This window comes from Geotrypetes seraphini, chromosome 1 (genome assembly GCF_902459505.1).
Source record: "Geotrypetes seraphini chromosome 1, aGeoSer1.1, whole genome shotgun sequence".
Taxonomy (NCBI): Eukaryota; Metazoa; Chordata; class Amphibia; order Gymnophiona; family Dermophiidae; genus Geotrypetes; species Geotrypetes seraphini.
This window is the reverse complement of record NC_047084.1, coordinates 372,586,880-372,603,276: the sequence shown is the minus strand read 5'-3', so window position 1 is coordinate 372,603,276 and position 16,397 is coordinate 372,586,880. Positions and strand designations below refer to the sequence as shown.

Below are 16,397 nucleotides of genomic sequence, written 5' to 3'. Positions count from 1 at the left end.
GGACACGGAGAGGGGAAGAGGCGGGTGGTAACTCCGCCCACCCCCCGAAGTCACAGCCGATCTCCCCCACAAAAGGGGACGAGCCAACAGCACGCAGCCGTTCGGCGCGCGGCGAAGGCAAGCGGCAAAGGCGCTCGCCTTAGCGAGAGCGCCTTTGCGTAGGGCCTCAAGGAAGGGCTTTCAACTTCAGTCTAACTTTAGTCTATCTTTCAACTCTCATCACCTAGCTAATTAACTAATTAACTTCTGTCTATCTTTCAACTTTCTACCAAACTTTCAACCAGGCAGACCTTCTACTTAGCCAACAAGCAACCAGGCCTTTCACACTAAACAGGCAGACCTCACCAGTCACTCTATCCTCATACCATTTAATCAGGCAGTCCTTTCTAGCCCACCTCTATCCCTCAAACCTTTCCAGCCCACCTCTATCCCTCAAACCTTAAACTATCTGACCTATAACTAACTACCTGACTAGGAACTAACAAAAAAAAAAAAAAAACCTTTTGAAAATGGCAGGTAGAACTAGGAGCAACAAGACTTCACTCAAGACAGGCAGTTCGGTCTCCGAGGGGATCCAGGGGGTGGCCACGGACCTCGTGCAGGCGGTAGGGGTACCAGGACGGAGTATAGAGGTCTCTGTTCAGACCGAAGCCACCCCCACAAAGATGACTACAGTCTCCACGCAGACGGAAACAACGGAGCAGCTAGAGGGAAGCCTTTTGCTGGAGCTGATGAGCCTGAGAGAGGAGGTTCAGCGATTGAGAAGCATCCGAGACGACAAGGTCTTCATTGACGAAGTCATCCAGGATCTGTCCCAGATCTTCGAACGGGAACCTGACAAGACCATCCTCATTACACCCAAAGCAACCAAACCTGCAACCTTGGGGCCAACCATCGGAATACAAGAAGAGGCTGGAGACACTGATTCCTGGCAGCTGGTAACTTCCTCCACAGGCAAACGCAGAAGACCTTCCTCTCATTTTGTCTCTTTCTCTCACTTACAGGGCAGTTCTGCATCGACCACGCAAATCATCTTGAGGAACAGATTCCAGCTGCTACAGGAGGGACCTGACAACGAGGTACAGGAAGTTGTTCAGCAGACAGTTCCAGTTCCGGAGACAACAGGTCGGCCCCCCCCTAAGAAGCGCAGAGTGGTGGTTATTGGGGATTCGCTGCTGAGGGGCACTGAGGGACCAGTCTGTAGACCAGATTTGCTATCGAGAGAGGTTTGCTGTTTGCCAGGGGCCAGGATCCGGGATGTGACTGCTTGCCTGGACAGACTCATCAAGCCTCAGGACCACTTCCCCATGCTTCTCATCCACATCGGAACTAACGACACTGCCAGGAACACCCCGGAGAGCATACCTGAGGACTTTAGAGCCCTGGGTGAGAAGCTGAGGAGGATGGATGCGCAGGTGGTCTTCTCCTCGATCCTCCCAGTGAGGGGCAAGGGTAGAGCCAGGGATGATCGCATCCAGAGGGCTAACGACTGGCTGCACGGATGGTGCAAGGAGATGAACTTCGGGTTCCTGCACCATGGAGAAGCACTACAAGGACCAGATGGGCTACACCTGACCAGAAGAGGAAAGAATGTCTTTGGACACCGACTAGCCCGCCTACTCCACAGGGCTTTAAACTAGGTAAGTTGGGGGAGGGTACAGGCACAATTAACCTACATGGTGAACCAAGCTGCAAATACTTTGTTGAGACTGAGGTAAGTAAACAGTACATTTCTGGGTTTGGGGCTGGGGTGGGTACACACGTTTCAGAATCTGGGGTAGGTTCACATTGTAATTCTGGGGTCGAGGGAGAGTGTACACATTTCAGTGTCTGGGGCAAGTTCATGCTGTAATTCTGGGTCTAGGAGGAGTACACACATTGCAAATTGCACTAAAGAAGTCCAAGTAGCTCAAACGGGAATATCCCCACAGAGATATAGCAGACATACAACATGGAGGGCTATGTACGTCAACGCCCACAGTATGGGAAATAAGATCCTGGAATTGGAGACGGAAATGAGGAACGCCGACCTGGATGTGGTGGCGATATCCGAGACCTGGCTCACGGACTCCCACGAGTGGGACATGGTCATACCGGGTTACAACTTGCTTCGCCGAGACAGGGAGGGCAAATTGGGAGGAGGGGTAGCACTATATACCAAAGGTGACATTAAAGTCACCAGAATCGCAGATGTCAGGTACACAGGGGAATCACTTTTGGCCAGGGGGAAGGACAAATGCCTGTATCTTGGTGTAATATACAGACCCCCAAGACAACAGGATGACCTGGATATGGAATTAATCGAGGATATAGAGAATATCACCTTGCGTGGGGACACAGTATTATTAGGTGACTTCAATATGACTGATGTGGACTGGACCACACTTTCCTCTGTGACCAACAGCAGCAGGAGGCTATTAAACTCTATTCAGGGAGCACAACTCAGGCAACTGGTATTGGAGCCAACAAGGGATCGGGCAATACTGGACCTGATACTTACCAATGGGGAAAGTGTCACAGAGGTCTCGGTGGCCGACACGTTGGCCTTCAGTGACCACAACATGGTATGGTTCAATCTCAGGAAAGATTTTGCAAAATCTAACACATTAACCAAGGTCCTCAGCTTCAAGGACGCCAACTTCGAGGGCATGGGGGATTTCATCCATCAGGCGCTGCATAACAGAGCAGAAACAGATAATGTAGAAGTACTGTGGTCGACTCTAAAAGCTATCATACAAGAAGCAACCAACCGCTATATAAAATTGATAAGTAAACGGCGAAGAAACAATAAGCCACAGTGGTTCTCTACGGAGATCTCAGACCTCATAAAAGAAAAGAAAAGAGCGTTCATCTCTTACAAACAATCAGGGAAGCAGGACTCTAGAGAAGACTATCTGGCCAAGTCAAGAGCCGTCAAAACAACGGTCAGAGAGGCCAAATTCCGAATGGAGGAGAATCTAGCGAAGAACATCAAGAAGGGCGATAAATCCTTCTTCAGGTATATTAGTGACAGAAAAAGAAACACAGGCGGGATAGTACGCCGTAGGAAACCAGAAGGGAACTATGTAGAATCGGACTCCGAAAAAGCTGAACTTTTAAATGAATACTTCTGCTCAGTCTTCACCCATGAGGCACCGGGATCCGGCCCTCAGCTGCAGACAAGGGATAGCTCGGTAGACCCATTTCAAAATTTCAAGTTTACACCCAGCACTGTCCACTTTGAGCTGTCTAATCTCAAGGTTAACAAAGCAAAGGGGCCAGACAACCTACACCCCAGGGTACTCAGGGAGTTAAGTGACGTCTTAGCGGAACCGCTATTCGCACTCTTCAATCTCTCCCTTAGTACAGGTAAAGTCCCGTTGGACTGGAAAACGGCTAACGTCATTCCACTCCACAAAAAAGGATGCCAGGATGGAAACTGCTAACTACAGACCGGTGAGTCTCACATCAATAGTGAGCAAGCTAATGGAAACTCTAATCAAACGCCAATTGGATACGATCCTGAATGAGGAGAATCTACGAGATACGCGTCAACATGGATTTACTAAGGGGAGGTCCTGCCAATCCAATCTAATCAGCTTCTTTAACTGGGTGACAGGGAAGCTGGATGTTGGGGAGTCCCTAGACATCGTATACTTGGACTTCAGCAAAGCATTCGATAGCGTACCACACTGCAGGTTGTTGAACAAGATGAGCTCTATAGGATTGGGAGACACGTTGACAGCATGGGTTGGGGACTGGCTTGGAGGTAGGCTTCAGAGAGTGGTGGTAAATGGCACCCCCTCTGAAACGATGGAGGTGATCAGTGGAGTGCCGCAGGGCTCGGTCTTGGGCCCGATCCTATTCAACATCTTCATAAGGGACTTGGCTGAGGGACTTCGAGGTAAAATAGCGCTATTCGCCGATAACGCCAAATTATGCAATGTAGTAAGCAAGAACACAACAGACAAAAGCGCAGTGCCGGACGGAAACTCAATGCCCGACAGTATGCACGACCTACTCCTACTAGAGCGCTGGTCCAGGACCTGGCAACTAAGTTTCAATACCGAAAAATTGAAAGTCATGTACCTTGGCAGCCAAAATCCATGCAAGACTTACACCCTTAATGGTAAGATCCTAGCGAGGACTGTAGCAGAACGTGACTTAGGGGTGATCATCAGTGAGGACATGAAGACTGCCAAGCAAGTGGGGAAAGCTTCATCTAAGGCTAGACAAATCATAGGTTGTATACGTAGGAGTTTTGTCAGCCGTAAGCCCGAAGTCATTATGCCATTGTATAGATCGATGGTGAGACCCCTTCTGGAATACTGTGTACAATTCTGGAGGCCACATTACCGCAAAGATGTGCTGAGACTTGAGTTGGTCCAGCGAATGGCCACCCGGATGGTCTCGGGACTCAAGGATCTCCCATATGAGGAAGGGCTGAAAAAATTGCAGCTATACTCACTCGAGGAACGCAGAGAGAGGGGAGACATGATCGAGACGTTCAAGTATCTCACGGGCCGTATCGAGGTGGAAGAGGATATCTTCTTCTTCAAAGGCCCCATGGTAACAAGAGGGCATCCGTGGAAAATCAGTGGCGGGAAACTACACGGTGACACCAGGAAATACTTCTTCACCGAAAGGGTGGTTGATCGCTGGAATAATCTTCCACTGCAGGTGGTCGAGGCCAGCAGCGTGCCTGATTTTAAGACAAAATGGGATCGTCACGTGGGATCTCTTCACAGAGAAAGGTAGGGGAGGGTTATTGGGGTGGGCAGACTTGATGGGCCGTGGCCCTTATCTGCCGTCTATTTCTATGTTTCTATGTTACTATTTCTACCGTGCTACAGAATTATGAAGACTGATTTATAAACATAACAACTTCCCTCTGCATAACCCAAATTTTCAAGCAGCACAAAAATAACAAAACCCAAACTCTAGAGTCTAAATACTGTATAGAGAAGACGACTGTCTCTGCATGTCAGAGCCACAATCCACTTACCTGCCCAATCAAACATGAAAATTTGAAAAAGGTTAAGAAAGATCTATTCACATTATTCAGAAAAGAGTAAACTGGTTCTCAATTCATCCCGCTCTACAGTCTCCTGCGTGCTGCTCAGGGAATGCAGATGGATAGCTTACCTCAGTTCCTCAGCTTCTTTCTGCACAAGCTGTCGTGCGCGTTCTGCCATGATTTCATCACAGATCACATTATAGGACTTGTCCTGAGGATGCTCACCCATGACCCATACCCAGACATCATTATCTGCTCCCAGCTTCCAGTTCACAGATTTTCCATGGTCTGCAAAACATACGTTAAAGCACCTTTACAATGGTGTGTTCTATGAGTCACAACAGTACACACAGAAATGTACATCCCATAGGCAAACCTCCTAAAATGTTTATTGGATTAATACTCAACTGAAGGGTTTATGTATGACAAATGTCTGAAGTGTAGCTGAATATCTAAGAGGTTCTCTGGCTAGACACACATTCACATTTTTAGCTATTTTCAGCCAGGGATGTAACCATGGGTAACACAAGGCAGCCCATTCTTCTCGGGCTCTCCACTTACTTTGGAGTCAGGCCCATCCAAAAAGCAGTAGCACAGGCCAATTGAGGGACCTGAAAGTGGGAGCAACATCCACGCTGCCTAGTGCCCCACCCAAAAATATTAGCACTAGCTACAATATGGTTTTAAACACAAGAATCGTATGACGATATGATAGGGATTCAACGTGTCCTTCTGCAGGCTTAGAAACTTTCACCAAATTGCATCAATTAGCTTAAAAGATTATGGGGTGAGGTAGGTGGCCCATCATGAAGGCAGAGATCATTTGCAATAGACAAGGTTGAAAAGCACTAGAAAAAAATGCTACATCGTTACTTCCTTTAAGTAGCATTCTTCACCTTCACCGCATTCAGTTATTTAAAAATATTATTGGCTGCCTTTTTCTCTGCCGTTTTTAAACATCCTGTACCTTGTATGACAAGTATTTATTAGTGTGCTTGATATACTGCATTTTCTAAAAGATAGGTCAAAGCAGGTTACCAAAATTAAAAAAAAAAACGACATAAAATGAAAAAAACAGGAAAGAAATCATTATAAAAGCGACATACATTAATGGAGCTGAAACCCTGCTTTGGCTACTACAGTTCACAGTTTCAAGTGATCGAGAGTCTGTTCCTCCCCCCCCTAAAAAAAAGCATTTTAAATTGAGACTTGAATCAAATAAAGGGAGTTCCGATTGTATAACAGAGAGTGTTTTTCAGGAGGAAGAAGCAGCCAGTATGATTCAAGCAAACATAAGATATGACTTGAGGTGTAGGGGATTATTAAATGAAGAAAATTATAAGAGGTGATCCCAATAAAGAACCTTAAAACAAACCCTAAAGTATATTGGTAACTAATGCAACCTAGCCAGAAGAGAAGCTGATTGTGTTTCCTAGCTCACAGAGAAAACAGGCAGCAGAATAATTTAGCATTTAAAGACAGAACAGCTGGGACAAGGAAATTCCATAATAGATGGGAGTTACAGTAGTCCAAATATGAAATTTTAAAAATAGGTGTGAACCAACGTACAAAAAAATGAAACATCCAGGAAGCTACAAAAGATTGGGGATAACAAAGGGCCAAAAGGCCAAATTTGAGTACCTGCGAAGCTTCCTTATCAAATAACAGATAGGAGTCAAAGAAAGCGCCTAAAATTAAAAGATTAAAAAGCACAGAATGAGAAATAGTTTAGGAAGGTGCCTGTGATCCAACCAGCAGTCATTTTTTAGGATTCAAAACTAACTTATATACAGACAACCAGTGATATACGGCAAAAAGACAGGCTTGCAAAGGTCCAAGGTTAAGATGTGGGGAAAGGAGGGGAAGTTAATAAAATATCACTGGCATAGAAGAAAAACTTCATATTAAAATCTAAGGAGCTCAGAAAAATGTTGAAAAGCAAAAGGAGACTGTATATAGCCCTGAGTAACGCAACAGGAAGCAGGCATTTTAGTTAACATGGAAGAGGGGGTGATGACTAAGAAAGATCAGTCTGAAAGATAGGAGAACCAGGTAAGCAAGATCAATAGCCTGGCAACAAAATAGTGGAAGTACATGAGCAGCAAGATTAAATGCTGCAGAGAGGTCAAGGGAAATTAGAATTACATCTCCAGCATGGAGTTCACTAAGGGGAAGATTCTCTAAACTTTAACGTTGTCCCTAAACCGGTTTCAGACGGTTTAGTGTTCACGTATTTTAGTAGCGGATTATCAAAACAGCTTACCATAGTCTTTTCCGAGCTTCCTAGCAGTCTCTGACTCTGCCATGCAAACGTATTACAATGAGGTCATTAATACTTAAACAAGCATTCCGGGCGATTCTCTATTATCACTGGGCGATTCCCTAACCTCACTGTCCTACATTCACAAGCAAAATTTTCTGGCAGGTCTGAGCTATCCTAGCCTTACTTTCTGATCAGTGCCTAAGCACTGATTGGCTCAGGCATAGACAGGAAAGTAGGGTCTGACAGGTCAGTCCTACCAGAAAATTTTGTTGGCATCAAGCAACACCCCCCCCCCCTTTCCCTGACAGCAGGAGAGATGCCCACTTCTTTCTGCCGCTGCTGTTAAGCAAAACCCTTTTATCCCTTCATCCCCCGGCAGTGGGAGAGATGCTCACTCACTCCCCAACAATCCCCCCACCCCCCTTGTTTACAAAGGTCGTCCAGAGGGCCTTCTCCTCCCCGGTGCATCCTAGGATGCGCTGTGGAGGGACCTAAGTTTTTGATTGGCCCATATGCCTAAGACCCTCCCAAAGGAGGAGCTTAAGGTATCCAGGCCAATCAGGACTTTAGGTCCCTCCCCAGTGCATCCCAGGAAGCATCAGGAAGGCCCGCCATTTCGATCAGGCAGACCTGCTGGGAAGAGGGAGACAGCATCCCTCTTGCCAGCTTCTACAACATACAGGGGAGTGGTTGCTTGAGCTGACCCCCCCAACCCACAAGGGCTGTCTTTTGGGGTCTTGTTTGTGGGGTGGTGGAGGGGGATCTTCATAAACGGTAGGGGGTTATCGGGGAATTGTGATGGAGTGCCCGTAGGGGGAGTGTCAGGAGGGTCCAGGTGGTCTGGATGTACAACCTGGGTTGCTGAGACAAGAAAGAGTGGGCAACCCTCCCTTCTCTCTGGATGTGTCACTGTTGCAGGGGCGGCCAGCATCGTCAGGAATTCAGGGACCCACGGTTGTCACTGGGGGAGCAGTTTGGCTCTTTTTTTAAAGGGGCAGATATTGTGCATGTACAATACATGCACAATATCGGTGTCCATTATATATATATTTTTTTAAAAAAAAGGTATGGTATGTTATAAATATATTAATTTCAGGGCTGAACTATGGATAGGATAGGTAAGCGACTGGTCTTGACCAGTCGGGTTTTTTTCTGATTGCCAAAAGCAATCACGTTTTTTTGTGCATCGGAAAGCCATGGTAGAACATCAATCGCTCTACTAATTGACATGGCATTTCAATAGTAATGACCTTATTTGCATGGCTGGATCGGAGAATGAGCGTTAGTGCACAAAATCACACGGTGAGCCATTTTGTGCATCACTGACTTTAGTGCATCTGGGCCTTGGAGTCTATTCAACACAAAGCTTATTTTTTTAAAAATTTAGCACCTAGTATTTGTAACAAACTTCCAAAGGATGTAAGTCTTAAATTGAATTTTAAACCTTTTAAGACCCTTTTAAAAACATTTACAGTGGTACCTTGGTTTGCAAGCATAATTCATTCCAGAAGAATGCTTGTAATTCAAGGTGCTTGTATATTAAAGCAAATTTCCCCATAGGTAATAATGGAAACGCGGATGATTCGTTCCACATGCCAAAAACTTGTAGTAAGTAGACACAGGAGTGGCAGGACACAGCAAAAGAAAGATCCCCACATCGGTTTGAAGCACTTTCGCTGCAGCGCTACTGCCACAAAGAAAGTTGGAGGAGCACAACGGCAGACTGCTCGAGGAAGGAAAACAGCTGGCCTTCAAATGTCATCCGATTTAATAGGAAACTCGCCCAACTGGTAATAGGACTGGGGATGCAAATGTAGTAGGTGAAGCACCAAGAGAGAAAAAAGCAAGGAGAAAGGGGAGAGACAATGAAAAATAGCAGGAGAAAAGAAGAATGGAGAGGCAGGATATGAATAGCAGACATGCCAAGTCACAGCTAAAGGGACCCGATCTTGCCTTTGGCTCCCTCCTCTCCAGGAATTTGGCTCTCTTCGTTCCATACCCATTCCGTTCCTGACCTTTTCTTTTTTTTTTTATGGGCGTGGTGTTTGCCAGTCAACCAATAAGCATTCTTAGCTTCAGTCTGCTGTTTCGACCACCTCGTAGTGCATTCCAAGCCTCATTTTAGTGCTCTAGTAGTTGACGTGCTTGTGCGTGACGCGCGTTTATGTGCTCATTTAGCGAGGCAACGTGCTTTACCAAGTTAAAAATTATGAAAGTGTTTTGCTCGTCTTGCAAAACACTCACAAACCGAGTTACTCACTATCCATGCGACGACTGTATTTTTCATTTAGCTTTGGTTCTGACATTCCTTAAAATGATTATATATATTAATAAGATATTTTTCTCTACATTTTGTAGGTTTAAATAGAGATACATGAGGTGTTTATTTCCCTCTCTTCCTCTTTTCTTGTGTGATAGAATAGGTCTTTCTTGTATTTTATGGAGTTCCTTTCTTTTTCATGTAATTGATTTTAATTGTTAGCCGCTGAGAACTGTTGAAAGTTTCAGCGGGATATCAAATTTTAACAAACAAACATACAGGCAATTTATCCTAGGGTTTGCTGGAAAAGCTGAACATTTGGCACGCCTTCTACAGAAGAATGCCCCAGAAAAAGTGCAGTGGATGTCAGAGTTAAACAAGGCATTCCAAGCTTTGAAGGATGATATCTGCTCAGAGGCATTACTGGTTGGACCAGACTTCAAATCACCATTTTGTGATTCAGACAGACGCTTCAGGAGTTTGGACTTGGGGCTGTCCTGGCTCAGGAGGTGAATGGAAAAGAACACCCAGTGGCAATTGAGAAAAAAGCCCTAGAGGTCAAATGGGCCATGGAAACCTTCCAGTACTATTTACTGGGTCTACACTTTCTACTGGTCATAGACTACACTTCCCTTCAATGGATGGCTTGACACAAGGAACCTAACGCATCATAAGGTGGTTCCTTTGCCTGCGACTTTTAGATGCACCATCAGGCTGTCAGGAGAATGCAAATGATTTTTTTTTGTCACAGCTGGTGAACCCTGACATGGGAGGCGCTCAAGCGAGCATGGTTGAGCTGAGGGGGAGGATATTGAGGAAGGGGAGGAGAAGTCCTGTAAGCTCAGGTGAAGACCCCTGATAATTTCCCTGTTATAGCAGGAACAGGCCAAAGCAGGCCAATACAGCTAAGACCTAAAATGGTTGCTGAAAAAGCAAAATGGACACTGACTCACTCTAACTAGAAACTGTTAACTCTGAGAGGCACTTTTGCTTTCTTGGAAGCAGAGTCAAACAGAAGGCACAGTTGGAGAGAAAAACAATTCTGGTGAAAAATATAGTGTTATGATAAGTTTATGGAAGTTTCACAAGAAGAAAGATGAACCAGGGATACGAGTGTGCAAGAAGGCTAACCACAGAACTGAAAAGCCGTTAGGCCAGGTGCTTAAGGGAGGTTCTTGATATATTAAAAGGACATTTACGGGGAAATAAGGGTAGAATTAGATGAAAAAAGGCATAACACACAATATTACTCAATTATGTTAACCAATCCATAGATTAATAAATGATATAAGGAATATGATTAACCAATGAAAGTGTGAAATGTAATATGCACCAACGTAGGCCAGAGCTGATAGAATCATATAAAAGGAAGCTCTTTGAACCAAGGAGTCAGAACTCATCGGAAGTTCTCCATCACTCTGGCCAGCCTGGTGTATGCTCTATTACTCTGTATGTTGTGTGACTTGTTCCTGTAAGCTATTGCTCTTTGATTATTAAACTCATATTACTTGAATCAGCATAGAGAGTTGAGTGGTCTGTCTGTGAAGGCCAAAATAGCCGGCTCTTCAGTATATGAAAGAGTCTATAGACACTACTACTCCCGTTAACGGTTATGCCCTTATAATGCGGGAACCACCTAAATATAGATAGCTCCTCCTTAGGGGGAAGTGACATGGGAAGGAGGAATCAAGAAAGCAGCTACCAGAAAGCATAAGACTTTTGAATATAAGTATTCTTCAGATGGTTAAGGATGAACATTCTGCTCTTCAATACCTTTTCGGACAAAAAATATAATAGTTTGAATCTCATCTTGAATGCTTTTCAAGCTAAGTGACTATTTATTTATTAGCTATTTATGACTGTCCGAAAGTAGGTTTGTAAATGCTGTGAAATGCCATGAATTTTTTCTGTTCCTTCCTCTGAATTGTTCTTTTTTTCTTTTTTACTGATACTGCTTTATATTATGTTATGATTATGATGATATCATGAATTTATTAAATTATTGTTTGAATTAAATGATATGATTATATTTGAATAGTGGATCCTCTTATGATTGATTATATCTCCTATGTTGTGAATTCTTATGATATATAGCTTTTTTCTTTTATTAATTAAAATATCACATCTATTTAAGCCAAATCAAAAGAGGTGGTATATGAAATGATATAAAAAAACAGTGTGCTATATTACTGAAAATTAAAAATGCTATGACACACACTAGTGCTGATGTAAAAATGCGTTTCTTAAAATCCTGTGGTTGTAAGATATCTCCTGTTACTCCTCTCCTTTTGAGTATACCTATTTGTCTAAACCAGTGGTTCCCAACCCTGTCCTGGAGGAACACCAGGCCAATTGGGTTTTCAGGCTAGCCCTAATGAATATGCATGAAGCAAATTTGCATGCCTATCACTTCCATCATATGCAAATCTCTCTCATGCATATTCATTAGGGCTAGCCTGAAAACCCGATTGGCCTGGTGTTCCTCCAGGACAGGGTTGGGAATCACTGGTCTAAACTCTCTTCTCAAACCTATTTTGGCACAGAACCTGAACCATTGTGGTCACTCTGTTTTAAACTGCACCAAGTTTACATCCTTAGCAAGATATGACCTCCAAAAACTGAACACAGTATTCCTTCAGCGAGACCTCACTTGAACTAAATATGGGTATTATCGCCATCTTTTTGTAGGTTATACTTCTCTGTATGCAGTTGAGCATCTTTCTGGCCTTGGCTACCAACTTGTTACATAGTATCTGGAGAACTCAAGATGGCAAAGCAATCATCCCAAGGTCCCTTTCCTATCCCATGCATATCAGTCTCTCACCTCCTATCACACACATTTCTTTCGTATTTCTGCACTCCAAAATACCATTTATCTACATTTTTTCCCCACATTAAAACTAAATGACCAAGCATCTAATTTTTGTAGTTCATATCAAAGATTTTCACTCCCTCTGAGGGATGTCAATTCTGTTGCTAATTTTCATGTCCGCCACAAAAAGGGCATTCTTTTCTTTCTAAGCCTTTGGACTATCTCTTATAAAGATAGTGAACAGAATTGGGTCCTGATACACAAAATGTTTCCTTGCAAGTAAGGCTGGTTTTAAACAGTCTTACTAGCAAGGAAACTCTCCTGCCTATGCACAAAAGTTCCAATCAGGGCCTTAGGTCCCTCCCAATGCATCCCAAGATGTACAGGGAAGGAGAAGGCCCGCCATTTTGAAGAAAATGGGCATCCCTCCTGCCGGTCTTCATTAGAAGGTATTAGGGGGGGTGCAGGAAGGTGAGTGAGAGAGCGAGAGAGAGAGAGAGCGAGAGCGCGAGAGAGTGAGAGCGAGAGAGCGAGAACGAGAGCGCGAGAGAGAGCGAGAGCGAGAGAGCGCGCGAGAGAGAGAGAGAGATTAGGTGGGGAAGGGAATGAAAGAAAGCAATATTGGATACACAGAAGGAAATGCAACCAGGGACTCATGAAATCACCAGACAACAAAGGTAGGAAAAATAATTTTATTTTCAATTTAGTGATCAAAATGTGTCAGTTTTGTGAATGTACATCTGTTGTCTATATTTTGCTCTAAATTTGTCTATTTTTCTATAGTTGTTGCTAATTGCATATTTTAAAGTCATCTATCTTAACCTCTTTGAAAAACCCCCAAATATAAATGATGATTAACATTTTCTCTGCGTACAGTGTGCTTTGTGTTTTTTTAATAACATTATATTGTGTGTATATATGAAAACTGGATGGAAGAAATTGTTACAATTAGTACTATTATGAGTGTGGGGTCAGGGGAGGAGCTTGGGCAGGTGTACTCAGTTGGTATTTGTTAGGCTTAGGGGGTACTTGGCTTGAAGTTGAGAAACACTGTTCTACTGTATGAGAATTTACTTTTTCTTTCTGGAAGTTTGCATAGATTTGTTTTACTTAAAATTCTTCAAATAAATTGAGGAGTGGCCTAGTGATAAAGCTGCTGCCTCAGCACCCCGAGGTTGTGGGATCCAATACCACAGCTTCCCCTTGTGACCCTCAGCAAGTCTCTTAATCCTCCTTTGCCCACCACTTTGAATGTGTAATCATGAAGGCAGTATACAAGTCCCATGCCCTTTCCATGGCTTCCTTTTAACTACTTATTTTTCTCTGCTAACTGCTCACATTAACATAAGAACATAAGCAATGCCTCTGCTGGGTCAGACCTGAGGGCCCATCGTGCCCAGCAGTCCGCTCACGCGATGGCCCAACAGGTCCAGGACCTGGGCAGTAATCCTCTATCTATACCCCTCTATCCCCTTTTCCAGCAGAAAACTGTCTAATCCTTTCTTGAACCCCAGTACCATACTTTGCCCTATTACGCCTTCTGGAAGCGCATTCCAGGTGTCCACTACACGTTGGGTAAAGAAGAACCTCCTAGCATTCGTTTTGAATCTGTCCCCTTTCAACTTTTCCAAATACCCTCTTGTTCTTTTATTTTTCGAAAGTTTGAAGAATCTGTCCCTCTCCACTCTCTCTATGCCCTTCATGATCTTGTAAGTCTCTATCATATCCCCTCTAAGTTTCCTCTTCTCCAGGGAAAAGAGTCCCAGTTTCTCCAATCTCTCAGCGTATGAAAGGTTTTCCCTACCTTTTATCAGACGTGTCGCCCTCCTCTGAACCCTCTCGAGTAACGCCATATCCTTCTTAAGGTACGGCGACCAATATTGGACGCAGTACTACAGATGCGGACGCACCATTGCCCGATACAATGGCAGGATAACTTCTTTCGTTCTGGTAGTAATACCCTTCTTGATTATACCTAGCATTCTATTCGCTCTCTTAGCGGCCGCTGCACACTGTGCCGTCGGCTTCATTGTCATGTCCACCATTACCCCCATGCCCCTTTCTTGGGTACTCTCCTTCAATAACTCCCATCCCATCGTATAGCTGTAACTCGGGTTTCTGCTTTCCACATGTAGTACTTTACATTTCTCAACGTTGAACTTCATCTGCCATCTCGTCGCCCATTCCCTTAGTTGGTTCAAGTCCCTTTGCAGTTCTTCACAGTCCTCTTTAGTCCGAGCTCCACTAAATAGTTTGGCGTTGTCTGCAAATTTTATTATCTCACACTTCATCCCTGTTTCTAGATCATTTATAAATATATTAAATAGCAGCAGCCCGAGCACCGAGCCCTGTGGGACACCACTCGTGACCCTCCTCCAGTCCGAGTAGTGGCCCTTCACTCCTACCCTCTGTTTCCTACCCGCCAACCAGTTTCTGATCCATCTATGTATGTCTCCTTCCACCCCATGGTTCATGGGGTACCTTATCAAAGGCTTTTTGGAAATCTAGATATATGATGTCTATGGGGTCTCCTCTGTCCATACGTTTGTTAATTCCTTCGAAGAAGTGCAATAAGTTTGTTAGGCATGATCTCCCCTTGCAGAAACAATGTTGGCTGGTTATCAGAAGTTTGTTTCTTTCAAAATGTTCATCAATGTTGTCTTATCAGTGCTTCCGCCATTTTCCCCGGAACCGAGGTCAGACTCACCGGTCTGTAGCTTCCCGGGTCATCTCTTGATCCCTTTTTAAAGATGGGCGTAACGTTAGCTATCTTCCAATCCTCCGGGATCTTCCAATCCTCCGGGATAGATTGCAAATTTGCTGCAGTAGTTCCGCTATCTCCTCCCTTAGTTCCTTCAGAACCCTTGGATGGATTCCGTCCGGACCCGGGGATTTGTCAGTTTAATTTTTCTAGCTGCCTACAAACGTCTTCAAGGCTCTCTTCCATAGATGTTAATTTTTCTGCTTGATCTCCACTGAAGATTTGCTCAGGTTCAGGTATGTTGGATGTGTCTTCATTTGTAAATACAGACGAAAAGAACATGTTAAGTCTTTCTGCTACTTCTTTCTCCTCCTTCACCACTCCCTTCCTGTCTCCGTCGTCCAGCGGTCCCACCTCCTCCCTAGCCGGCTGCTTCCCTTTAACATATCTAAAGAACGGTTTGAAATTTCGTGCTTCCCTGGCTAGCCTCTCTTCATACTCTCTCTTGGCTTTTTGAACCACACGGTGACATTCTTTTTGATACTTCCTGTGCTTTTTCCAGTTCCCCTCAGTTTTGTCCTTTTTCCATTTCCTGAATGAATTTTTCTTATTGCCTATCGCTTCCTTCACTATTATAGTTTTGTTCGACTCTTTTTGCACCCCTTTCTGAATCTGGGGATGTACAGATTTTGCGCCTCGCTCACCGTGTCCTTGAAAAAAGACCAACCATGTTCTACCATTTGCCATTTCTTGGAAGTGTTCCTAAGTTTCTTCCTTACCATTTCCCTCATTGCTTCATAGTTTCCTTTCCTGAAGTTGAAAGTTGTCGCTATGGTTCTCTTTCCTTTCGGCATTCCTACTTCAACCTTGAACTTGATCATATTATGATCGCTGTTTCCCCAACGGTCCCACTACTTCCACTTCCTTTGCAGGTCCCCTTAACCCATTTAGGATTAGATCCAGAGTGGCATTTCCTCTCGTTGGTTCTCTAACAAGCTGCTCCATGAAGCAATCTTGTGTAGCCTCCAGGAATTCTGTCTCCCTAGCACATTTTGAGCTTCCAAGATTCCAGTCTATCCCGGGATAGTTGAAGTCTCCCATAATAACCGTGTTACCGCTTTTGCATTCTCGCTTCATCTCGGTTTCCATTTCTTCATCGATATCTCCGGTTTCCTGGGTGGACGGTAGTATAGGCACATATTTATTTCAGGCCCTTTCCTCCCGGTATTTTAACCCATAGCGATTCCAGCTTGTTGGTCGTCTCTGCTGTGTCCATTCTTGTCGATTGTATGCTTTCTTTTATATATAGGCCTATTCCACCTCCTTTCTGTCCTGACCTGTCCTGGCGATAGAGCTTGTACCCCG

The 16,397-nt window shown here is 44.3% G+C and overlaps 1 protein-coding gene across 2 annotated transcripts in view; it reads right to left on the bottom strand.

The window, feature by feature from the left end:
* Nucleotides 1-16,397, bottom strand: part of SH2D4A (SH2 domain containing 4A) — a 181,031-nt gene that overhangs the window by 78,067 nt on the left and 86,567 nt on the right. For both annotated transcript variants that reach the window (XM_033915224.1, XM_033915232.1), the window contains one exon: nucleotides 5,125-5,284. In XM_033915224.1, coding sequence (XP_033771115.1) covers nucleotides 5,125-5,284 — 160 coding nt within the window. The remainder of the gene's footprint in view (nucleotides 1-5,124; nucleotides 5,285-16,397) is intronic.